We start from the raw sequence: 23,948 nt of genomic DNA on the forward strand, positions 1-23,948 counted from the left end.
AGTGAATTGGATACGGCAGGACCAAGAATGTCCTGTTAAAATAATAACTAATAAAAGGTGCTAATAAGTTTGCATCAGCCTGGGTATGACATCGCAGGGAGTCAGCATTAGTATGAGTTGACATTCAAATGTGCAGCTTCACTGCCAGCTGCAGGTGAGCTTTTAAAAAAGGCAATCTTTCCAAAGTCATCACAAATTCTAACCAGTTTGGCAACAGCAAACTGTCTTTCTAAGGACAGTGAGCCCCCTGAAAGAGCAGATAAAGAATTCATTGAGTCACTTCTGATGAGCACTGGAATGGCACTACAGCATCTTTAAATTAAATACACACTGGATGGAGTTACTTATTAAACTTGTCATGCCCATATTAAAATCCTCAGATTGTTACAGAACTTTGGTTTTCTGTTCTCCATAAAGATTTATATTACATATTGTTGTGCTATTCTTAGGAAGTATAAATGATTGAATAAATTGTGAAATAAATACATAAGTAAATAAATGATCTAATTATTATAAGAGTTAACATCACTTTAGTTCAAAAATAATTTTTTTTACTCTATAAACAACGTGTTTATGCTGCCAGTGGTACCAAATTATAAGGTAAAATGAGTAAAAGCTCCAAAGTACTTGTGACATATGGAAAATAAACTGAACTAAACTAAACTAACAGTACTTTGGTAATTGACAGTTCAGGAGCGTTTAGGGCTGCCTGAATACAAAAACTGCATTAACATCTGGACAGGGTGAGGGCAGAAATGCATTATCCTACTTGATAATATAAATTTGTAATGCAAATATCCTATAAGGTGTGTTTGAGTTTTTTATAGTTACAGACTTTGAAGATATAATACAACCAGACAGAAGACTGGCACTCCACTCAGCACAGAACACCTGAAATGTAAGGATGCAGTGTAAGAGTTCTACTGTATACAGAAATCTACAAAGTCACGCAATCCTGGTTTTACCTTTTGTTAAAGAATAACACTTTACTGCTTATTATTGCTCTAACAAATAACAACAGTTATCTCTTCTAAACACTGAATATCTATAGAAAAAAGAAAACTATAGTAAGTAAAAATTTTTTTATTGGAGTTCAGTTTTATTAAACAATGCTATTTTCTAGCATTTACTTTTGCTGGAAGTATCTGTATTTGAAAAAAGATTTTTAATTACTTTCCACAACTATTATGGTAATAAGGAAAATACAGGAATGTGTTTGATTAGAATTCATCTTAAATGCAACTGTAAACTACAAATATGTACAACAATTGTTTAAAAAAGTGCAATTTTAAACAATACACTCATTTACACAAAAGACAAAATGTTGGCTTACAATGGAAACAAGAATGAGTGCGACTTCACATTTTTACACAACTGGTGTGCCGTTTTATGCTTCACTACTCCACAAGTGGTGGTCTGACTAATCTGAAGCCCACTGTTTGGATGACTCCACATCAGAAAATATGCAAATGACGGCGCACTGTACGACAACTCTGCATGCAGTGTGTAATATAAATTTTAATATTAATCACAGTAGAAAAGGGAAACTCTGTACTAGATAAAACCTTCACTTAAATGTGATTGTGAAGCTTAGAACAAACACAATTCATTGAAATTTTCCTTTGTGTGAACTCACATAGGGCACCATGTTAAGCCTCAGAGTTCAGAGTATTTTAAAGGCCCATACATTTCTCTCTAAAGCTCATTGTGTTGAAGTCCACCCTTTGTAATCCTGCTTGTTAAATCTTGAAGATGCTTCTTCATCTGGGGAGGGAAAAAGAAAATGAATAATCATTGCAACAAACGACTGAGGAATCAGAGAACAAGGACACTCAAGATAGACACAGGGATGAAGCCGTGGTGGTGTGTGATGCATTTGGCCAGTCACAGGAGCTTTTTGCAGGATTTGTCCTACCACCTCAACTTGTACGACAGGCAAAACAAAAAACACAGCGCAGAAGACACACTTTATGCTTTTCCTTTGATCAAGTCAGACTGTGTGTGTCAAGAATCCAAAATTAGGCACGCTGGAAAGCTGACCTGTACTTCATGCAGAGGCTGCATGCTGACACGACTGAAAAGGCAACTGTGTAGGAAATGCCCCAGACAGTAGTGATACTTGCAGTTAACTGATGGTGAGAGGAGGCATTTGAAATTTTCCATTCAGTTTTTGAACAATTAAGTGAAAATGCACATTGAAAATGTATTAGATTGGATACGAGTGTACTGACCAATTTTAAATGTACAGAGCAAACTGGACCCAGTAAAACCCTTGAGTAAAAGGTGTCTTTAAGAGTGACATGCACAGCTAATTAATTAATTAGACACCCAGGAGGACCGGAAGAGGGACTACACCTCCTCCAGACCATGAGGGTGCAGCCGCCTTGGATGATATGGGGCCTGTGGTCACCGCCAGGGGGCGCCCGGATGCCTGAAGAGCCCTGGCCCCCAGCACTTCCGCCAAACCTGGAAGTGCTGGGGGGAAGAAGACCAGGGACACCCGGAGTGCTTCCAGGTGCGCAGCTGGTACTTCCGCCACACTGGGGAGTGCCGATGGAAGCTAATCGGGAGGCACCTGGAGCACGTCCGGGTGGAGATAAAAGGGGCCGCCTCCCTCCATTCGAGGGCTGGAGTCGGGAGGACGAGAGACAGAGCTCGAGAGGAGTGGAGGCGGACCAGAGAAAGAGGCATTGGCAAGAGGCCTGGACTTTGGAGAAGTTTTGGGGTTGTGTGTGCACCTGTGTAAATAATAGTTGTACAATAAACGTGTTGTGGGTGATTTAAACATGTCTGCCTGTCTGTGTCCAGGCCAGCTTCCACAAATGGTAAAGCTGTACAGATCATTAAAAGCCGACAGATATATGGATGAAATGAAGTTATCAAAAGTACAAAGGCACTAAAAAGGCACACAATAATACTGGGGCACTCAAAACATCCTCATTATAGTGTGCACTCACTTTTCAAGGAGTGCCATCTTGGAAAATGTAATTGACAACAGGCAGGATGACAGGCTGACGTGTGTATTTCAGTCAAAAAACCAATGAGCGAGATCATTTCCACTTTTCAGTAATTGAAGGGCAGTTTATCAACAAAGTTGAACCCATCACAGACTATTCTGGCAGCGCCAAGTTTAAGGTGGGAACCAACCTGACACCTAACTCCAGGCCATCACAGAATCACAGATTTAGGGTCAATTTATAGGTGGCCATTAACCTCACAGCGCCTGTCTTTGAAGAAAGTAGAGTAGGCAGACAACACTCTTGCAAATATGGAGAACATAATCTGGGATACAAATCCAAATATCTGGAGATGATGTGAAGCAATAGTAATTAGTATCTTATCTTTTAAAAAGTTACAAACTAAAATAAACAGAAGACTTGTTCCCCCTTATAGAAGTCAACACTAAATAAACAGCTTTTTAGTCTGGAGTTCTGGCAGCCACCAGTATAGAAATTCAGTCTAGCATTTTTAAAATGGTTAAATCTCTTTATCACTTCTCTCCATGGTCAGCACCGTGATTATCTCAACTGCCACACAGATCAAGCGTCCTACGGTCAAATCGCACAAATGGTCACTGGCAGTGTGGAGTCTGCACTGCTTCCTCATTGATTAGCAATCCCGAATGGACCCTGTGTGTGTGCCATGGGATTGAAAGGAGACCTGTCCAGGGCTGGCTCCTGTCTTTCATATGACACTACCACGATAGGCTCTAGCCCCACCGTAAACATGAGCTGGAGTCAAGTAGGTTTCATAATGTTATGTTACTGATGCAAAAAAGTAAAATCCATTCTAAAATCAAGGCGTGAGACAATGAAATAGATGTACAAATCTAAAGGAGGTCATGAATTCTGCGAACAGAAAAGTTCTTTACCCTCCTGGTAGTTTGATTAGGTGAACCCCTCATTTTTGACATCACATTCATTTTCATAAACAACATTTGTTTGCTTATTACCTGCAGGTTATTTCAAGCAGTAGACCATAACCACATATTACTAGATGAGAAGATGACATACTGACCTTGTAGCCCATTTCTCTGGTCTTCTCAGCCAACATGGTATACTTCTCTTTATTTCTCACCATGTGCTCCTTGTCTCCTAGAGCTTCAACATGTTTGAGTTTCTGGTGTGATAGATCTAGCTGCTCTTGGTAATGCTGATGTTTCTCTACTTTGGCTTCAAAGTGTTTTAGCTCTTCCTAACAAGAAAATCACACTAAATTATAGTTTTTTACAGAGACAAAAATTTACAAATATCTGAAAAGTACACTTAGGCAGCATTAAGAAATCTGTTGAAATACCATGATGATTGCTCCATTTTAATATTGTTAAGAGTCTTAAAAAGTTTCATGGGATAGTGCACCCCTGCACTCAGTCTTTTAATTTCCTTCATGTGCTTGTGTGCCAACTGGCTAATTAACGGGTGCTTTACAGGTTAGTTGGCATGTAGTACTCCAGTCATGTTGTTAGACTGGAGTTCAGAATTGCTGATAAATTTCAATTGCTCTTTTCTATGTGTTATTTTGGGACGCAAGTTAAAAACACGGGGCTATAGATGCCTATTTATTTAGCCGACTACTTGTTCGCAAAAATGGCTCGGGGCTGAAGGTGATGATACAGTACTACATCAACCCGTACTGAAAAGAAAAACAAATGCTTTGTGTTCAGAGCACAATTGTTGGATAGAAGGGGAAAAAAAACCAAATACACACAGACACAGGCTTCCATTATTGGCACTTTTAGCCCATTACTACGTTAGTTCAGAATCACTATAATGTAAACAATTATAGTTTTAAATTTGTAGGGTCTCAAAGTTGCAAGAGGAGAGACAATGGTGAGATGAATCGCTTTTTAAAACTGTCATACAAAGACCCTAAAAAAAGGCACATTCGTTTGTCTGATTGCATCGTGTACATCTATAGATTTCCATTTTAGCACTGGCAGTGCTAACAACCATTGTAGCAAGTAAAAACCAAGGTAAGTTTCAGATGAAGTGCCTCTTTGGCGTACACTGGCAATGAAATAAGTTGCTTTATTTGTTAATACTCAGTTAAAATGCAGTTACTGCTTCAAAGCTCTGCGATTAAACTAGTCAGCAGGGTGGGCAAAACTACATACTCTATTGCTAAATATGAATAAACACATGCTAAATTTATGTAATTCATTTGCTTTTTTGAAACCAAGCTAATCTTCATTAGTATAACCTGTAAAATATGACAAACATAGTGAAAGCACACTTGTCATGTAGTTTAAAGGTACACTAACAAATGTAATGCTGTCCATCAGTAACACGGCAGATCCATTTAATATTCTGGTTCTGGATTTTTTCACAGGACACGCAATAAGAGAGTGTTAGTAGTCCTGTAAGATACTTTGAAAACAGCACTTCACAGGTGTTCTGAAACAATGGATTGATGTAAATGTACTAATAAGTCTGATTTCACACAGGAAATTAAAGTTTGGGCAAATGTTAAAAAAGAAATAAAAAGTAGGGCCACTGCAATCACCTGCACTACGTGTATACTTCTATACCAAAAAAGGTCAACTTTGGGCCCAATCTTTCAAAAGGTTTACAGTCTTCCACATACGCTTCTGTAAACATCTGAATGTCAGATTCTTAAGCATATCATATATGTCACACATACTCTCCTTGATCCAGCATAGTTTGCTTATCGTGCCAACTGGTCATTTGAAGATGCAGTGAACTTTCCTCTCCAGCTACTTATGCCAGGATCTTATTTGTGGATTTCAGTTCTACATTTTAATACACAATACCAAAGCTTCTTCATATCAAACTTCTCAGTATCAATGTGAACTATGCCACATGTCTCTGGATCTCCGACTTTCTAACAAGAAGGAGGACCCATCTGTTAAAACTGTTCTTTGTTGATGACATTACTCTGATTGGTCAGTTCAAAGACAGGGATGAGGTACCATATCAGAGGGAGGGGAATCGGCTGGCCATTTAGTGCACCCTCAACAACCTTAACTTGAATTCCCAGAAAAAGTTGGACAGGATTGTGTATTTTAAGGAGACACTGCTCGCCTCCTACACCCTTAGTTGTAAATGGTGTCACTGTCAGCAGTGTGGAATAATTTAAATTTCTTGGCACAACAATCACTCACAATCTGAGTTGGGATGAAAACATAACTGCTCTAATCAAAAAAGCATGGCAGTGGATGTCCCCCCCCCCTCACCCCCAAAAACTGAAGTTGTCCTCACAGGTGGCGCAGTGGTAGTGCTGCTGCTTTGCAGTAAGGAGACCGTGGAAGATTGTGGGTTCGCTTCCCGGTTCCTCCCTGTGTGGATAGCGCTTTGATTTCTGAGAAAAGCGCTATATAAATGTAATGAATTATTATTATTATTAATCAGTGCTGGTACAAGTTTTATAGAGCGGTCATTAGAAAGCACCATGACTTTCCTCCTAAGAGTATGGTATGGCAATCCTTACTCAAAACAAACTACAGCGTGTTACTCAGCAGAAAAGACTGCAGGCCTGAAACTGGACTCCACTGAGGTCTTGTATACTGTACATCACAGGTCAGAAAATGTGCTGGAAATGCAATCATAGACTACACTCACCCGAGCAACCATCTCTTTTAGTTATTACCATTAAGGAAACATTACCAGCCACTAAAAGCAAAACTATTAAAACGCATAAACAGATTCTTTCTTACTGCAATCATTATGGTTAAAACACAGTCTCTGATTTGCCACTATCTTTTCCTGACTTCTAGACTCCGTCATCCAATCTAAATTGTTTTATTTATTTTTTTTTTATTTTCTCTGTTCATAAGGATTTACTTGATATATTACTGGCTAGTAATATTGTTTTATATATGTGTGTTTTATGCAATATATTTTTCAATACTACTGTATATAATGTTGAGATGGGGTCAGGTATTGTACATTGTGTTGCTGAATTGTATTTACCTTGTTGTTATGTGCAAGGATGCAACACCCAGAGAAACTCCAAGCAACTGTGCTGCCTGACAATACAAAAGTTCAAGTTGTAACTCACTACTGTTTGCTGCCCTGACATTATTTCCATTAACACTTGTATTTATCTTGTGTTGCATGATCCTTAGGATATGAACAAGGACACGGATATCAATGAACCTCCTTAGCACTGCACTTTATTACAAAACAAATATGTAAAAAGCATTGCATTTTTTTGTTATTAAATCTCAAAAGCATAATAATGTTACAAATAATAGTAATGCTGAATAAAAATAATATGAAATCCAATAATAACAGTAACAATAATACTGCTAATGATGCCAAAACAGTATAAAATTTTAAATGAGTCCTTTGTGTGGTAAATCTTAAAGCACGGTGAAAAACACAATCCAACGCCGGGACAGTAATGAGTTTCTTTTCGGAATTTCCTTCCAGATTTATCAGATTTTGAACAGCACACTGCACAGGTACAAGTTGGATTCTGTTTTTTTTTTTCTGTTGGACATAATCAATAAAATGTTTACCAGTAAGACACTCCGGATTGGTCCACGATGTGCTAGACCGCGTCTCTTTAGCAGTAGTGTGGACGGTGAATGTGTGACAATGATTTATTCTATAAGTAGGTGCATAAAGTTTGCATGAGATGCAGTTTGGCCAGATTTTTGTTTGTATAAGATGAATGCATTCCAAATGTACTGTTCTATCAGATGACAAAATATCCTTTTGTATTATTTCTTTTGTTGCCTCTGCATAACAGGATAGAAAGTCAGTCGTTGATCCACGTGATTTATGCTGCCCATCGTACTGTTGTAGTCGACCACATTTACATTACATTTACATCATTTAGCAGACGCTCTTATCCAGAGCGACTTACAACAGTGCTTCCACGGCACAAGGCTTTGTAACCTGCTTGTTGCCTTTTGCCTGTACAGTGACCATAGCTGCTTTATGCACAGTGCTAAGAAGACAAACATCTTTGTCTTTCCATTTCAGCACAAGCACTTTACCCTTTTGCCAAGCTACTAGCGCACCTCGCTGTAATTTAGCTCCGCCAAAGTCTTCAGGCCAGCCAAGACATTTGGGACGCACTGTTCATATGCAAATAGCTCTGTGAAGTATAAAAATTGTGCGTGCTTACACAGTAACCTTGATCCAGCAGAGCATCTATCAAAGTCAGCATTGATGATATAGCAATGCCGTACTGATTGTCCCTTTCCCTGTGTACAGAACCGAATTCCAAATGTATCATGTTTTAGAGTCACAAATCTTGTAAAGCTTCATGTCAAATCTTGCTCTTTTTGACGCAATGGACCGTATCCATGACAGTCTGCCCTTATAAGCCACGAGACTTTCATCAATGCTGACATCACAGTCTGGAATGTAAACGCTCCGGAATTTTACTACAATCGCCTGTTATATCTCCCAAATTTTCTTCATTTTGGCTGCTGGAGGGATATTCCTATGAAAGTCTTCATTGTTGGTAAAGTGCAGATATTTCTTAATTAGTGAAAGCCTGCAATCAGACAATTTCTCCACAGAATGACAGCACTTTTAATGCCAGAGTGATTCTCGGTTCTAAGTCAAGACGCATCTGTACAGTTGCCTGAGTGACGCTCAGGAGTAACGCTTTTAGCACGGTTTTGGCAGCCCAAGTAACACTCAGGTCTAGCACTAAGAAGGTTATGGGAAGAGCCTATGATGTGGTTTTATTAGGAATTAGTGTGGGACATTTCTTGTTGATCTCTGAAACAATTTTAAAGAACATTTTAAAATGTGTACCTTTTTTGTCTCATTGCAGATTTTTTTTAATTTCAGAATTGTCTGCTATATTTATACTCCTTTATTGACTGGAAAATACTTAACACTTGGTCAACAGATATATTATAACCTATGCAATTAAGACCAAAAATACTACCATGTAAAAAAAATCTTGACTCTACTGCCTCTTAAGTTTTTTAACTTAGAACCCAGTCAGTCATTTTAAGACCGGCTTTTAGTTATTTTACTTACTAAAAAATTACCTTTTTGTTTCACTTGCTCTTATGCACATGTGCCAGTACTTTGTCTATTAATTTTTTTCCTATTCAGCATACCCTAAAAAACACCACACTGAATTTGTGAATTAAATGCTTTTGAAAAAAACAATGATGTCGTTGCAAAAATATTATCACTCAAAGAAATGCAAATGGGGTTTACAAATATTGCAAGAGCATTTTGTGTCTTTGTCGGGGAAAGACTTCACCAGATATTCTGTATGACAGCATAGTAAATGTACACTAGAGAATGTCTTTAAAAATGTGCTTTTGCTATAACAAGAATAATAAGAATCTAGTAGAAATTATAATTCTATATCCAGGTAGGCCAGATTTCTCATTAAATGGCAAAGGACAAGAAATCGCACAAAATTTTATCAGGAATGAATGATTCTGTGGTTTTGACTTGCATGGGAATAAACAGAATTTCCATGACAGCTTACTAGGACAGCAGCAGGGGAAAGGGGCTGCCTCAGACATCATGCATGGGCTTCAATGCAAGAGGCAAAATGTGTACCAGTGCTATATTTAAATGGTGCCGAGGAGATTCAGCACTGCATGGCAAGCCAGAAAGGCCACAAGACAACTCTGGCGACAAGTTTTAAACATTACACACCTGCAAAGACTTAAAGGATACAAGATTTTTTTTTTTTTGTATGGATTTAAATTCTCTCTGGGTCTTTTGGTATTTAAATATAACCTCTGCTTTGTATGTTTTATGATGGGGCATTTAACTTTAAAACTAGCTGTCAGAACAAGGTTACCCATCTCAAATATTACTGAAAGTAAAGCTGAAAGGACTTAAATCTGTGCTTTAACAAAAACTATTAACAGAACAAGGAATTCAACTCACTTTAAATGATTCAAGCTCATCCTCTGAGAAGTTTGCCATTTTTGCCATATCCCAAAGCTCTAGTACTCTTGGTTCTTTAAACTCTGAAAATAACAAAAGAAATCTTAATCTTAAATGGCAAAAAACACCAATAAAAATGGAATTAAAAAATGATGCTTGGGGAAAGGAGACCACCTACCACTATCTTGACCATAACCTTGATGACTCAATCTGCGTAACCGTTCAAAGCCTTGGTTAATGTTTCGGAGCTTTTCTTTAAGATCAGCATGCTTCTCATGCAAAACATGTTCTTTAATTTCCATCTCCGAAGGGCTGATAACATTCTTGTGAATTTCTACATAACAAGAAAAAAAAACAACAGATCTCTTAAAGAAATCCATGCATCAGATACAAACTGAGAGCTACAAATTAGGCGGTTTAACAATTAGCAATAGACAAATTTAGTAATTATCTGGACAATCATCCGACTGCATAGCATTTAAGTACCAATTATTTGTTTTTAATGTGGCACACAACCAGCATATGAATTACTCAGCAACATGTGGTAATGTGATAAGTGCAAGCATCAACAACAATACTTTGGTAGAATAAATGTAAAAAGCTATTAAAAAAAGAAACTATAAAACTGCACTAAATTGAGAATACATTGTTTTTGTAATTTACCTGTGATTTACTGTTTGACAAATATTAAAATGTATTTGTTTTGAGAATCAATAAATAAAATCATCAACAAATGGAAACATTCTCTGGTTTACCTTTTCAATAAATTCTTTTAAAAAGCACACCTGTTATCAGATTTTTTTATCCAGGTACTTGATTAATAGTTGCAGCCTTCATAATTCTCAATAGTAATTTCACTATAACAACATAATATAATACAATAATTTAGTCTATGGCGCTTATGACTGCACTGTCCATGCACCTCACTGTCTGGGGCATTTGGGCTACCATTTGATACAACTCTGACCCTCAGCAGGGGAAAAGTTCTGAAAATCAGGCTAAACTTGTCATTGCAAAGGTGTTGGTTTGGCAAACCATCATGATATACATTTTTTTTTTACTTTTATCTACAATGCACTCCTGTCATCAACCAAAGTTAATGCAAGTTTATTAAATGTAACACAGTAACATAGCCTATTGGTGACAAATTACTTCCACACATTTAAACATTTTTTAAAAATCAGTTTTATTCTGAAAGGGCCACATGTTCGTTATCAACTATATCATCAATAAAAATAAAGAAGGAGGGGGGGACGCAAAAAACCCATAAATATATTTAACATTTCTAACCTAAGCTACAAAAATGCAGTGGTATATTTTGCAGGATATATCTATGCACTTAGTTATAAAGAAATCACTGACAACACCATCATCAAGTGCTCTACGTCCTCTGATTCAATACACTTTCAATACACTAAGGCAATACTGACATAACCATAAAATAACAAGGAAAATAGTGTGCAACGAGATAATATAGAGAAATATAAATAAACATTCACATTTTCACTGTAAAAACAATTCAGTCAGAAAGAATAAAAAAAAAAAAAAAAAACTATAAACATCTTTGAGAACTCAGAAAAATGTAGTGATTCTGCACTGCCTTTATTTGCCAGTATACATAAAATACACGCACTTTCTATAGTTTTCTGTAAGATTAGAACACAAAGATATTTATATAAAATATTGTATGCCTGTCTAACATCACTCAGCACAGCAGATCACCATTCCATTTGTGACTCACCAAGCAGAATAAGATGCCAGAGCCCACTCCTATGACTGGAAGAGCCACAAAGCACAGCAGTTCACATTCTTCATTCACAGAAATAAAATGAAAAATACATTGAAATGGAAAAAAAGTAAACGGATAAAGACAAATAAACTAACATACAATTAACTTACATATCACCTGCATTTTAGTTTGCAGCCATTGCCAAGGAAATACTTTCTGCTCTTCCTGACTTAAAGCATCTTGGTATCTGCTATTATTGTAAACATTTGTGAACCGATTTTGTACCAAACTACAAAGACATCACCTACAAAACAAAAATCACTCTAAAGGAAAACGCACTGTAAATTAAGCATGGTGCCCACATAGCCACAAAATTCAAACTGGCTTAGGAGTCCTTTGTCTGCCTGCATTTGGACGGCTGAAACTTCTTGATTTTCCAATTATTTTGTATTTTTTTTTTAATATTTTGTAAAACAAAAAAAAAAAAATACAAAATACAAAAATTGAATGGCTGATAACAGCAATCAATCAAAATACAAAAGGTTTCAGGATACGAGATCCGTACGAATAATATGTCACTGTTACAGTGGCTTACTGCAGGTCATCCAAAAGTTCAGAATGTCTGCTATATACTGGATACTTGTTTATATAATCAAGCTGATTTATAATATATAAAGCTGATGATAAATGTGCTGGCTGGCATATAGGGTTATGGATATCAATAAAGATTGATCCCACTCTCAGACACAGCACACTGGCAAATGTTGCATATGTTTAGAAATGACAGATTCACACTTTTCAGATGAAAATACCTACAGCCAATCTACAAAATAAATAAATACAAAGCAAACGTGGATCTATAAAGCTGGGGCTATAATTTATATAAGTGTGACTTGTCTCTGGAAATGATAGATTCTGTAAATTTTCACAAGCTAATAATAATGCATTTTATTTATATGAGTTCTTCCCATTCTCAAAGCTCCTGCTCACAAATCAAAGGATCTTGATGCAGCAAATCAATGTATAAAATAATAATCATCATAAGGGCATTGTGGACATAGCAGCCAGCCTGCTCAGTCACAAAGGATGAATAAACCATAATCACAGGGCTAGAATATAATGTGCCAGATTGGTAGAGCACATCAGATGAATATCAAAAACAGTAAACATTTGATTCTGATGTAGAGCTTAGAATTAATAAAGCAGTTCTTCAATATATGTGTATGTATTTTATCAAGTGAATCAACATCTTCAAAATTCAAGCATTACAGGCACACATATTGCAAATTGTTATGACATTTTCTGTCTCAGATGCAGTATCAGTATACTACAAGAACAAAGGCTACTTAAGAGTGTAGTGTAAAATAAGCGGACAGTTCCGAATTCAGTCCATCAGCTGGAACACAATATAATTTTCACATATATATATATATTTTTAGCCCTGCATTTCTCTTACTTGGTTTTTCACATATTTTCCCCTCAGTATTCTCTCTTCTAAAAGGAATCAGTCCATCTATAAATTTTCTCTGGTAGGTTTACTTTGTCTTTTTGAATTATCCCAGCACTGCTCAAGGGGCTAAGCATCAGCTCGGAGATATTGACACTTTCTTTGCACTTGGCTTTCTCAAAGCAAGCAAGTAATGTGCTTTTAAACTCTACTTCCCAACAGCTGCTTAGAGCAAGTATACTGTATGTATATATATGTGTGTATATACAGTGCATCCGAAAAGTATTCACAGCGCATCACTTTTTCCACATTTTGTTATGTTACGGCCTTATTCCAAAATGGATTAAATTCATTTTTTTCCTCAGAATTCTACACACAACACCCCATAATGACAACGTGAAAAACGTTTACTTGAGGTTTTTGCAAATTTATTAAAAATAAAAAAACTGCGAAAGCACATGTACATAAGTATTCACAGCCTTTGCCATGAAACTTAAAATTGAGCTCAGGTGCATCCTGTTTCCCCCGATCATCCTTGAGATGTTTCTGCAGCTTAATTGGAGTCCACCTGTGGTAAATTCAGTTGGTTGGACATGATTTGGAAAGGCACACACCTGTCTATATAAGGTCACACAGTTGACAGTTCATGTCAGAGCACAAACCAAGCACGAGGTCAAAGGAATTGTCTGTAGACCTCCGAGACAGGATTGTCTCGAGGCACAAATCTGGGGAAGGTTACAGAAAAATTTCTGCTGCTTTGAAGGTCCCAATGAGCACAGTGGCCTCCATCATCCATAAGTGGAAGAAGTTCAAAACCACTAGGACTCTTCCTAGAGCTGGCCAGCCATCTAAACTGAGCGATCGGGGGAGAAGGGCCTTAGGGAGGTGACCAAGAACCCGATGGTCACTCTGTCAGAGCTCCAGAGGTCCTCTGTGAAGAGAGGAGAACCTTCCAGAAGGACAACCATCTCTGCAGCAATCCACCAATCAGGCCTGTATGGTAGTGTGGCCAGACGGAAGCCACTTCTTAGTAAAAGGCACATGGCAGCCCGCCTGGAGTTTGCCAAAAGGCACCTGAAGGACTCTCAGACCATGAGAAAGAAAATTCTCTGGTCTGATGAGACAAAGATTGAACTCTTTGGTGTGAATGCCAGGCGTCACGTTTGGAGGAAACCTGGCACCGCTCATCACCAGGCCAATACCATCCCTACAGTGAAGCATAGTGGTGGCAGCATCATGCTGTGGGGATGTTTTTCAGCGGCAGTTACTGGGAGACTAGTCAGGATAAAGGGAAAGATGTCTGCAGCAATGTACACAGACATCCTGGATGAAAACCTGCTCCAGAGCACTCTTGACCTCAGACTGGGGCGACGGTTCATCTTTCAGCAGGACAACGACCCTAAGCACACAGCCAAGATATCAAAGGAGTGGCTTCGGGACAACTCTGTGAATGTCCTTGAGTGGCCCAGCCAGAGCCCTGACTTGAATCCAATTGAACATCTCTGGAGAGATCTTAAAATGGCTGTGCACCGACGCTTCCCATCCAATCTGATGGAACTTGAGAGGTGCTGCAAAGAGGAATGGGCAAAACTGGCCAAGGATAGGTGTGCCAAGCTTGTGGCATCATTTTCAACAAGACATGAGGCTGTAATTGCTGCCAAAGGTGCATCGACAAAGTATTGAGCAAAGGCTGTGAATACTTATGTACATGTGATTTCTCAGTTTTTTTATTTTTAATAAATTTGCAAAAACCTCAAGTAAACTTTTTTCACGTTGTCATTATGGGGTGTTGTGTGTAGAATTCTGAGGAAAAAAATGAATTTAATACATTTTGGAGTAAGCCTGTAACATAACAAAATGTGGAAAAAGTGATGCGCTGTGAATACTTTCCGGATGCACTGTATATATATATATATATATAAAATATATTTTATATTATATATAAAATATATATAATACTATAAATTAGGCTAATAAAAATGTGTTTAATTAAAGGACAGTTTTATTGGCAATTATTCTTTAAAGGAAATGTTCAGCATTTCTGAAACTGAAATTATCCATATCCATATTACTAACTGAGAATGGTAAACCGGATGGACGCAGGGACATCCGACCATGGGCCGTGGACGCAAAAGACGTACTGCGCAGGCGCCCCACAAACCCCCCATCCCCCAACACCAAGCAACGGAAACAGGCCGGATGGAATGCAACGTAAACGCACGAAGAGATTGCACACGAAACGGAACACACACAAAGAAGGGGATTGAGAACCACGACACCCAAAACCCCCCTCCAGTAACTGAAATAAGAAATGAGGCCACGCGCCCCTAGAACACCAAAAACAAAGGAGTCACACGCAGGCGCCACATAGCACATGAAACGGTTCGCACACAAAAAGGACGATTCAGCCCCACGACACACAAACACCCCCTCCACTAACACAAATAAAAACTCAGGCAACAGCCCCCAGCCGCGAGCGCCACACAAAGCCCACTGGACACGAAACGGGACAGACTACGGACATAGCATGCGAAACGTACACAAAAAAGGACGATTCAGACCCACGACCACACTAACAAACATACAAAAACGGGCAAGGCTCAATACAAACAATGAACGCCGTAAACTGCAACGGGCTTCTCACACACCACAGGCAAATCGATTACAGCTCCAGAATAGCACGTCCCAAATCCTGCACATAAAACGATGCGCCTCTCAAACGGCACAAGCAAAAGATACACGTCAAGGACATCAACGACAGACACCTGCTAAACGATTGCGCCAGTTAGCTGACAACGCGTTCAATAATAAGTCCACTATTCATGAAAATTCATTGGGATTAATGAATGTCATTTGCAATCATTGTCATTCACTTAACTTCCCTGAAGAAACAAATGGCAATACAAGTAATGAATTTACACGTTGTTGTCAAAAGGGTCAAATTACACTGCCTCCTTTACATTCATATCGTGCATATCTACAGAAGCTTCTAACTAACGAAGTACCTGAAAGTAAAAACTTTATGAACTGCATTACATCCTACAATAGTTCATTTGATTTTGCATCTACTGGAGTAAATATCAGTTCACCAAAAGGCAATGGCCCATACTGCTTTATGTTGACAAATATTACATCGCATTGGAACAGTGCACCCTGAAACAAATCAAGAACGCAAATATGCACAAATCACGTCGGCACCTACAACGCGCTTCTGAAACCGCGGAAGAAAAAATGTCTCGGCTCCAAAAACACATGTCACTCCTTATTCAAAATACCGGTCCCAATCACAGAAACATCAGTATCCACTAAAAAAATGAACAGTAACAATGCACGTGACATCCGTCTTGCCACACTATTAATTATAGATGAATGTACAATGGCATCCACTCACTTACTCAACACCATTGATAAACTTCTACAAACGTTGATGAATAATAATATTCCCTTTGCAGGAAAGGTACTTTTATTAGGAGTAGATTTTAGACAGTGCTTAGCTATTGCTCCACATGCCATGCGCTCAGCTATTGTTCAGTCCACCTTAAAATACGCAACGACGTCATACATAAACAACAAGAGACCGAACTACAATACATATACAGGCGCGAGACCTGATTGGTGATAATACGAAGAAATGAACAGTCCGCATATTAACAGTGAGTTCGATCCTCCTTATTACTTATCCATATTCCTAACGATAAAGATCAAACAAGTCATCAATTCACGATCACGGGTACAAAACTAGACGGCTCGAGTAACGGGACCACAAACACGAACCCGCATCAAAAAAAAAAATTCACGTCGGCGCCTACAACGCGCTTCGAAAAACGCGGAACAAAAAATGTTACGCGGACAATTGGCATTGCTTTCAAAAGATACACTTGGTACAAAACATGCGATGTCCAGATCCCGAATATAACAATTGGTTATTACAACTAGGACATTGTACACTCACCAATACATATGGACTTCACCCAGATATTATTACAATTCCTCAACCCTTTATCTGCGACGACTTACTTACGGAGATATTTGGAACAGCGGTCTCATTAGACCAAATACCTCTTTTAACACAACGAACTATATTATGTCCAAAAAATATTACTGTTGATCACATTAATAACCAGGGCATTTCATTAGTTCCTGGAGAGTCACACCTCTTTCTAAGCTCTGACAAAGTTGACTCTGATGACGACAATGACCATCTTAATTTCCCCTTAGAATATTTGAACACTATTAACCCAGCCGGATTACCACAACACAGTCTTAGCCTTAAAAACGGAACAATAATCATGCTATTAAGAAACCTTAACACTAAACAGGGTTTATGCAATGGTACACGTTTAGTCGTCAACACCATGACACACAATGTTATTCAAGCAACAGTTCTTACAGGATCACATGCTAACAATACTGTTCTAATTCCTAGAATTAACCTTACAAGTTCTGACCTGGAATTACCTTTTACACTTAAAACGGAAACAATTCCCCATTAAACCTGCCTTTGCCATAACCATCAACAAATCACAAGGACAACCCATAGACAAGGTTGGCATCTACCTATCTGAGCCCGTTTTTGTACATGGACAACTTTATGTGGCCTTCTCACAAGTTCGACGTTCATCTGACGTTAAAGTTAAGGTCATAAATGCTCCATGCCAAAGAAAACTCATTCACGGACAAGACACCATCTTTACTACTAATGTTGTTTACAAAGAAATTTTCCAATAAACCTTTGGCACAGTGTAAACACTTTATTGTTTGTTTTCTATCTGCGTCATCTACACCTTCACACTATGCTATATCTCATTCATACATCACGCTCTTTGTAATTTCCCAACACCAGGGGTTGGCGAGCGAAGTGAGCAGGGGCGGAGCCCCCTAGTGTTTTCATAATCAAGGCATTCCACCATTTACCTCAGCTACCAAGTCTGTTAAATGAAGTTGTATTTAGTTTTATAAATTATTTATTAACCTCCTGAAATAACTTGCAACTGAACAAAAAAGACAAAGTTCAAATGTGAAACAAAAGCTGTAACTCATCAAATACATTCACTTTGAAGAACTAAAGCTCACAAGTTCATAATATAAAATGTTTCTCAATGGCTAAAACAGGAAGGGTTTTCATGTAAATAACAAATCAGATGGATGCAGGAGGAGAGCAGACTGGATTCATGCATTCAGTAACAGGGAATCCCATACTTTTAATTTAGAAATAAAACGAGAACCTCTAGCCATGTAGCGAAAAAAGTAAAAAGTTGTGTAGCTAAAAACAGCATGTAAATAACATGTGAATACCCAAACTGTGAAAACAATTCCTATACACTACTTTAATAATGTGCACACCTTCAAGGATACCTTAATAAAATCCAAAACTAAGGACATGTATGACTTAAGTATTGAAAAGTGCTTTGGTCAGGACAGCATTTTCATGGATTTTTTTTAACCATTACAAATCATTAATATAAATAAGTGTGTACCTAAAGAATTACATACACGTCCAGTACCATATTTATATACTACCTCATTTAAAGGTTTAATATTTTGTATTATTACACAGTTCACGATGATAACGCCACACGTCAATACGTAGCTCTGGTGTTCATTTTCTTGATTTACACATACTGAGATAAGTGCAAGGGGGTGGGGAGGGGGGCTTATGGCAGCCCTGGTGTAATGCTAGAGAAAAGTTGTGAAGTTGAAAAACAAAAGAGAGGGCATAATTTTTATTTCATATTTCCATAAGAAGACTGAATCAATGTCATATGTGAGAGGCACGAAAGCCAAAATAAGTCTCTAGTATGCTTGTATTTAACTCACCAGCCTGCCAGCCCCAATATAATGACAAAATTCTATGAAACAGAAGTGTAATGATTATCTCTAGCTATGATTCAAGTTTGCAGTATCTTCGCTAATTTATGCAAACAACGTAGCATAACCATCCAAGTAATGCATGGTGTCAGTTTGTAAGCAAGATCTTTTTTTGTGTACCAGAGGCAAAGGTTTAAGTAGAGCAGCGTTTTCCAACCATTTTTCCGTGATGGCACACTTTTTGTAACCCAGAAGAATCCCAAGGCAAACCATGATTCTACCAACCACAAAGGCATTAAATCTATATATGTGCTAAACTGTCCAACGGGGCAGGACAGGGGGCAGCAAAAAAGCAGCTTGGAGATTGACATTCGCAGTAGTAATGTGCAAAGTCATTCTTTTTTGTGATTCGATTCACCAAAACGATCTGAATCTTTGAATCACTGATTCGTTCACAACAAGCTATATTATAGTTTAAATCTACAAATCTGTAACAACTACCCAACTTTAACTACCAAACATTATAAACAATATAAAAAGCAAGCAACAAAATAAATAACTCACACATAATAATAAAACATTTTTATAGCCTAGATGTCAAGAAAAACAAAATGTGAGTGCTTACATCTTTTAGGATGTAATAAAATTGAGGTCAGTTTTGGATTAATCTACCGCAATTTTCTTCATCGTTTCTGATGCAATCTCTCATACATGACATCAGTGAACTGAACTGAGATTCAGCGTACTGTCAATCTCTTATCTGCAGTTCATTCCTCATTTCAGTACATGAACCAATTCTTTTGGTGAATTAGTTCAGTAGTTCGTTCCTCTGTTCAGTACACAAACTGCCTTTCTGTGAACTAATTCAATGTACTGTACTCCGAGTCTCTTGCCTGCAGTTCATGAACAAACTTGGAATCGTTATCCATATCAGTAGGGGTATACTGGTTCATTCAATTAGTCTGTCAGCATAATAAGTCGGTCATAGTCACTCAGTCAGAGTGAACCGATCAAATGGAAGGTGTTTGGTGTCATCTACCAAGTCAGTCATTGGTTAGTTGTCATCATGACTGTTTTGCTGAAACAGTTTACTGATAAGTGGTCGCTATCTTTCAGAAAGTATCCTAAGTGAAGTTAAGATGATCGCTCCAGACTGTCGCAGGATGCAATACAAAATGTAGCACTATGCATGCCTTGAAAAGTCATTCTTTAATGTCATTGTACCAGTACGTTTGTTCAGAGACCAAAACATATACAAAAGGAGGAGTGCGTCTCTGTCTCTCTCTCTGGTCAGGACCCAGGGGCACCAAACTTATTTCCATGGCGCACAAATTGAAATACACTGCTGGAGAGTACAATGATCAAGTCATTGATGATGATGAACAAATGAGGATAGTATTTATGGAGTTTTAACACAACTTTTAATGTACGCCCATTTAAGAGGCGCTTTTTCTTCCAATTAAAATCGGCTTTCAGCAGTACATTCACAGTCAACAGTGGTTTTGACTGTTTAATTTTTACTTTGACATGTCTGTGTCTCGTGTGCTATGCTGATTTGTTAATTAATATGTTGGCCTCGTTTTCTTAGTGCCTTCTTATCTACTTGCCTTTTAGGAAGGCGTTCAAATTCAGGCTGTACTTAATCAAGTAGTACTGTATGTTGTTAAAAGTTCAGGTTTAAGGTCATTGTTTAAGTTTAACCTATGCCATTTTTTAATTCCTTTGTGTTGATTCTACATTTGTGACTCAGTATGCATTTACTTCATGATTTACGCATTAAATTTTAAAATTACATGTTTTAAGGTTACATGGGATTAATTACATGCATTTATGTGATTAGTGTTTTTTTTTTTAATTTTATCTCAAAAGGTCTGATAAACAAATAAACAAGAAATCACTTGAAAGACTAACTGCCTGAAAAAAGAAAAAGTACTGCCTTCTTTTATTTCATGGAAGAAGACAGAATTTATTAAATAACAGTCATTTTATTCTATCCCTGCCTTCTGATGAAAATTTAGATAGATAGAGAGATAGATACTTTATTAATCCCAATGGGAAATTCACATTCTCCAGCAGCAGCATAATGATACAATAAATAATATTAAATTAAAGAATGATAATATGAGGTTTTTTTACCCTCATAACAATATCAGGTTTCATTTCTAGACAAAGAAAAGGCTTCTGAAAGAAACTAAATTGGTATATTGTGAAGGTTTGGGCTTGGATCAAAAATTATGGCCTAAATATATTTAAACACCACCACAACCATGGCACAAGCAAAAAAAAAATGTCTTTTTGCCTCCATACAACAATGAGGAGTTTTGATCAATTAAAGGTTTCTTTGTTAACAAATGATATGCTACTTCATCCTTGACACTTCACTTCAATATGCATTTCAGTACATGGCTAAATCATGAGAAAAATCCCAGATTTAAAAATATCCAGAATAATTTAATAATTGTACTTTGCTCCTGCAAAACAAGTATGGCCTTTACAAATATACATATGTCACTGGCAGGAAGAAACAATGCAGATAAAATGAATGTTTCCAAAGTATTTTTATTTTTGAAATATTTTGCAATTTCCTTCATGTAACTATATTCTTCTTTATGACTTTAGATGCAGGCAGCAATGATGTAGTGCTAAGGCACTAGTTTTAAAAAAAAAAAAAAAAAAAGAAGAAAAACCAAAGGTGTTATTACACTTCTCATCTCTGTCTTACTCTTATCCTGATCACTTTAACTTCCAGTGTTGCAACCATTAAAAGAAAAGGGAAAAAAGGGACAGACAAAAAAAGCACAAACAACTGTACTGCGTCCTATATTGTAAGTCTTCAAAATACAAGACAAAGGAATCAGGAAAACAAAATACAGTAATACATAATAGTAAGGATAATTCAGATTCAGTTACACTCTAGTTAACACACTTAAAAGGAGGGTGGCATAAAATAGAAGGTTTGTACAGGAACACTTCAATTTTAATGACTAAAACATTTTCAGAAAATGGCATCCTTAAAACCCTTGCTTTTTCCTTGTCATTACATAATTTGCCATTTATTTTCTGATACAAGCATAGTATCGAGAGATACTTAGGCACTTAGATTTTTTAAAAAGTGCAGAAGCGAGCCAAACAGAGTTAGCCACAAAAGTATATTTGTCTTGCAGATAAAAAAACATTCCAAAAACATCCTTTTAAATAACCATAAACAGATAACTGTTCTCAAACTCAAATTTTACAAAACAGGAAAACCCCATTTGATTTTTCACATATAAATGGAATACCATTTTTTAAAGAACAATGTACTAACACTCAAATTTGTGCTAGACGTATACATTCAATTTTACTTGTAGTAAGTAGTACTAGGGTGTTGTACCGTGTTAGCCATTAAAGTCAAGCAAAATGACACCTTTTATTGGCTAACTAAAAAGATTACAATTTGCAAGCTTTCGAGGCAACTCACGCCCCTTCTTGCATATTGTAATCTTTTTAGTTAGCCAATAAAGGTGTCATTTTGCTTGACTTCTCACTACTTTTATTAATATATCTTAAAATTTGCAGAGAAATAGGGCACGGATGCAGAGGTTGGATCTAAGGATTTTTTTTAATTAAAACATGCTGTACTTTTCTAAGACAATTAGGCAGCCAATGGTCACCATCAGACAGTAGGAGTGAAAGGTCTAAAAATAAACGTCACTTTTCCTTCACAATCTGACACACATTTTTCATAAAACTCTGTTTTTGATGATACCGTTAAAACCAGTTAGAAGTTGCATACAAGATCCACGCCATGATTAAACTGCAGCAGTAAAAGAGCTGGGGCTATACATTCACAATGCAAGCCAACAGCTAAACTTTCCTTTCTAGCAAAATAATGTAAGACCGAGGAGAGTTGTGTAAATCAGCTGTGTAATGTGCAGTCCCCAAACCCTATTCTCAATATTATATTAGTAAATTAACTATCTAATCACTTGGAGTGTAATTACAAAACAGTCTCTTGTTAAACAACATGAAGCTTCCATGGGAGAAAATAAAAAATGTAAAATGTTTTAACTTTAACAGTCTTACCCATAATTATACATGATTTAAATGTAGTGGTTTGAAAAAACGTCAGGGGGAAAAAAAAAAAAAAAAAAACATGCATGCTGCAATTTGTATAAGCTAATATATAGATATTAAGGTCATGCCAGATTTTTTATTCCAAATTTGTAAATCAGTTTAATAAAAAAACCTTCTCACATACACTTTCAAAAATACTCTTTTACAAGCCCAGATTATAATATGCATTTTTCAAACATATTTCTTCCCTATTTTTAGTTAGGTGAGACTGCTGCTTAGGTTACATATGAGATAATTCAAAAGGATCATGAAAGAAACTATGGAGATCCACCCATTTTAGTCAACTGGCCAAGCTCTGGATGAATGCCATTAAAAAGATTATGGTTGTAGTTTATTTGTTTATACCACTGGAATTTAAGGCAGGTTAAACCATAAATGCATACGTAAAAGAAAGGTCTTCTTTACTCAAAAGGCTCAGTAAAAAGCCGAACAGTATAGTACCCAAATAATGACTAGTAATTACAAGCAGAATCTAGTTACCTTCAGTTCTGCTCACAGTTTCCATTGCTATATTATACTCCTGTATTTTATCCTTGTGATGCTGGAACTCCCTGTGTAAACTCTGTAGCTCTTCTTCAGAAAATTTCCCAGATGTTTTTGCCTGATAAGGACAACCAAAAAAAAAAAAAAAAAAATTGACATTACAAATATTACAGAATAAAATACTGCATACCATGTTACATCAAGCTCTACAAAAGTGCAACTGAGAAAACATGCCACCTTTTATACCATTCATCACATTTCATAACCTACTTACTGTATTTCGATACAGGTCCACCCCATCACTTTTCTCCAACATCCATCTCTTTATCATTCTCTATCATGATCCAAATCATTACATGTTTAATTGAAGAACTGAACTTAAGTCTTTGCATATAAATTCTCATGCAGTGGGTCCACTTAGCCTCATGCTGTCTCCGCTAGCTAGCTTTGATAATAAAACTACTCAGTTTGTGCGCCTGACAGGCTCAACAAATGGCTTGCTGTGCGTCTAACAGGATACTAC

At 37.2% G+C, this 23,948-nt stretch overlaps 1 protein-coding gene across 1 annotated transcript in view; it reads right to left on the minus strand.

The window, feature by feature from the left end:
* Nucleotides 1-1,068: 1,068 nt before the first annotated feature.
* The window catches only part of lrpap1 (low density lipoprotein receptor-related protein associated protein 1), a 47,881-nt gene continuing 25,001 nt past the window's right edge, over nt 1,069-23,948 (minus strand). Inside the window, exons 4-8 of the mRNA XM_028801725.2 lie at nt 23,423-23,543; nt 10,021-10,176; nt 9,843-9,925; nt 4,018-4,194; nt 1,069-1,764 (exon numbers count right to left, since the gene is read on the minus strand). Of these exons, the coding sequence (XP_028657558.2) occupies nt 1,696-1,764; nt 4,018-4,194; nt 9,843-9,925; nt 10,021-10,176; nt 23,423-23,543 (606 nt within the window). The 3' untranslated portion in view covers nt 1,069-1,695. The remainder of the gene's footprint in view (nt 1,765-4,017; nt 4,195-9,842; nt 9,926-10,020; nt 10,177-23,422; nt 23,544-23,948) is intronic.

The sequence above is a fragment of the Erpetoichthys calabaricus genome, chromosome 5, assembly GCF_900747795.2.
Source record: "Erpetoichthys calabaricus chromosome 5, fErpCal1.3, whole genome shotgun sequence".
Classification (NCBI taxonomy): Eukaryota; Metazoa; Chordata; class Cladistia; order Polypteriformes; family Polypteridae; genus Erpetoichthys; species Erpetoichthys calabaricus.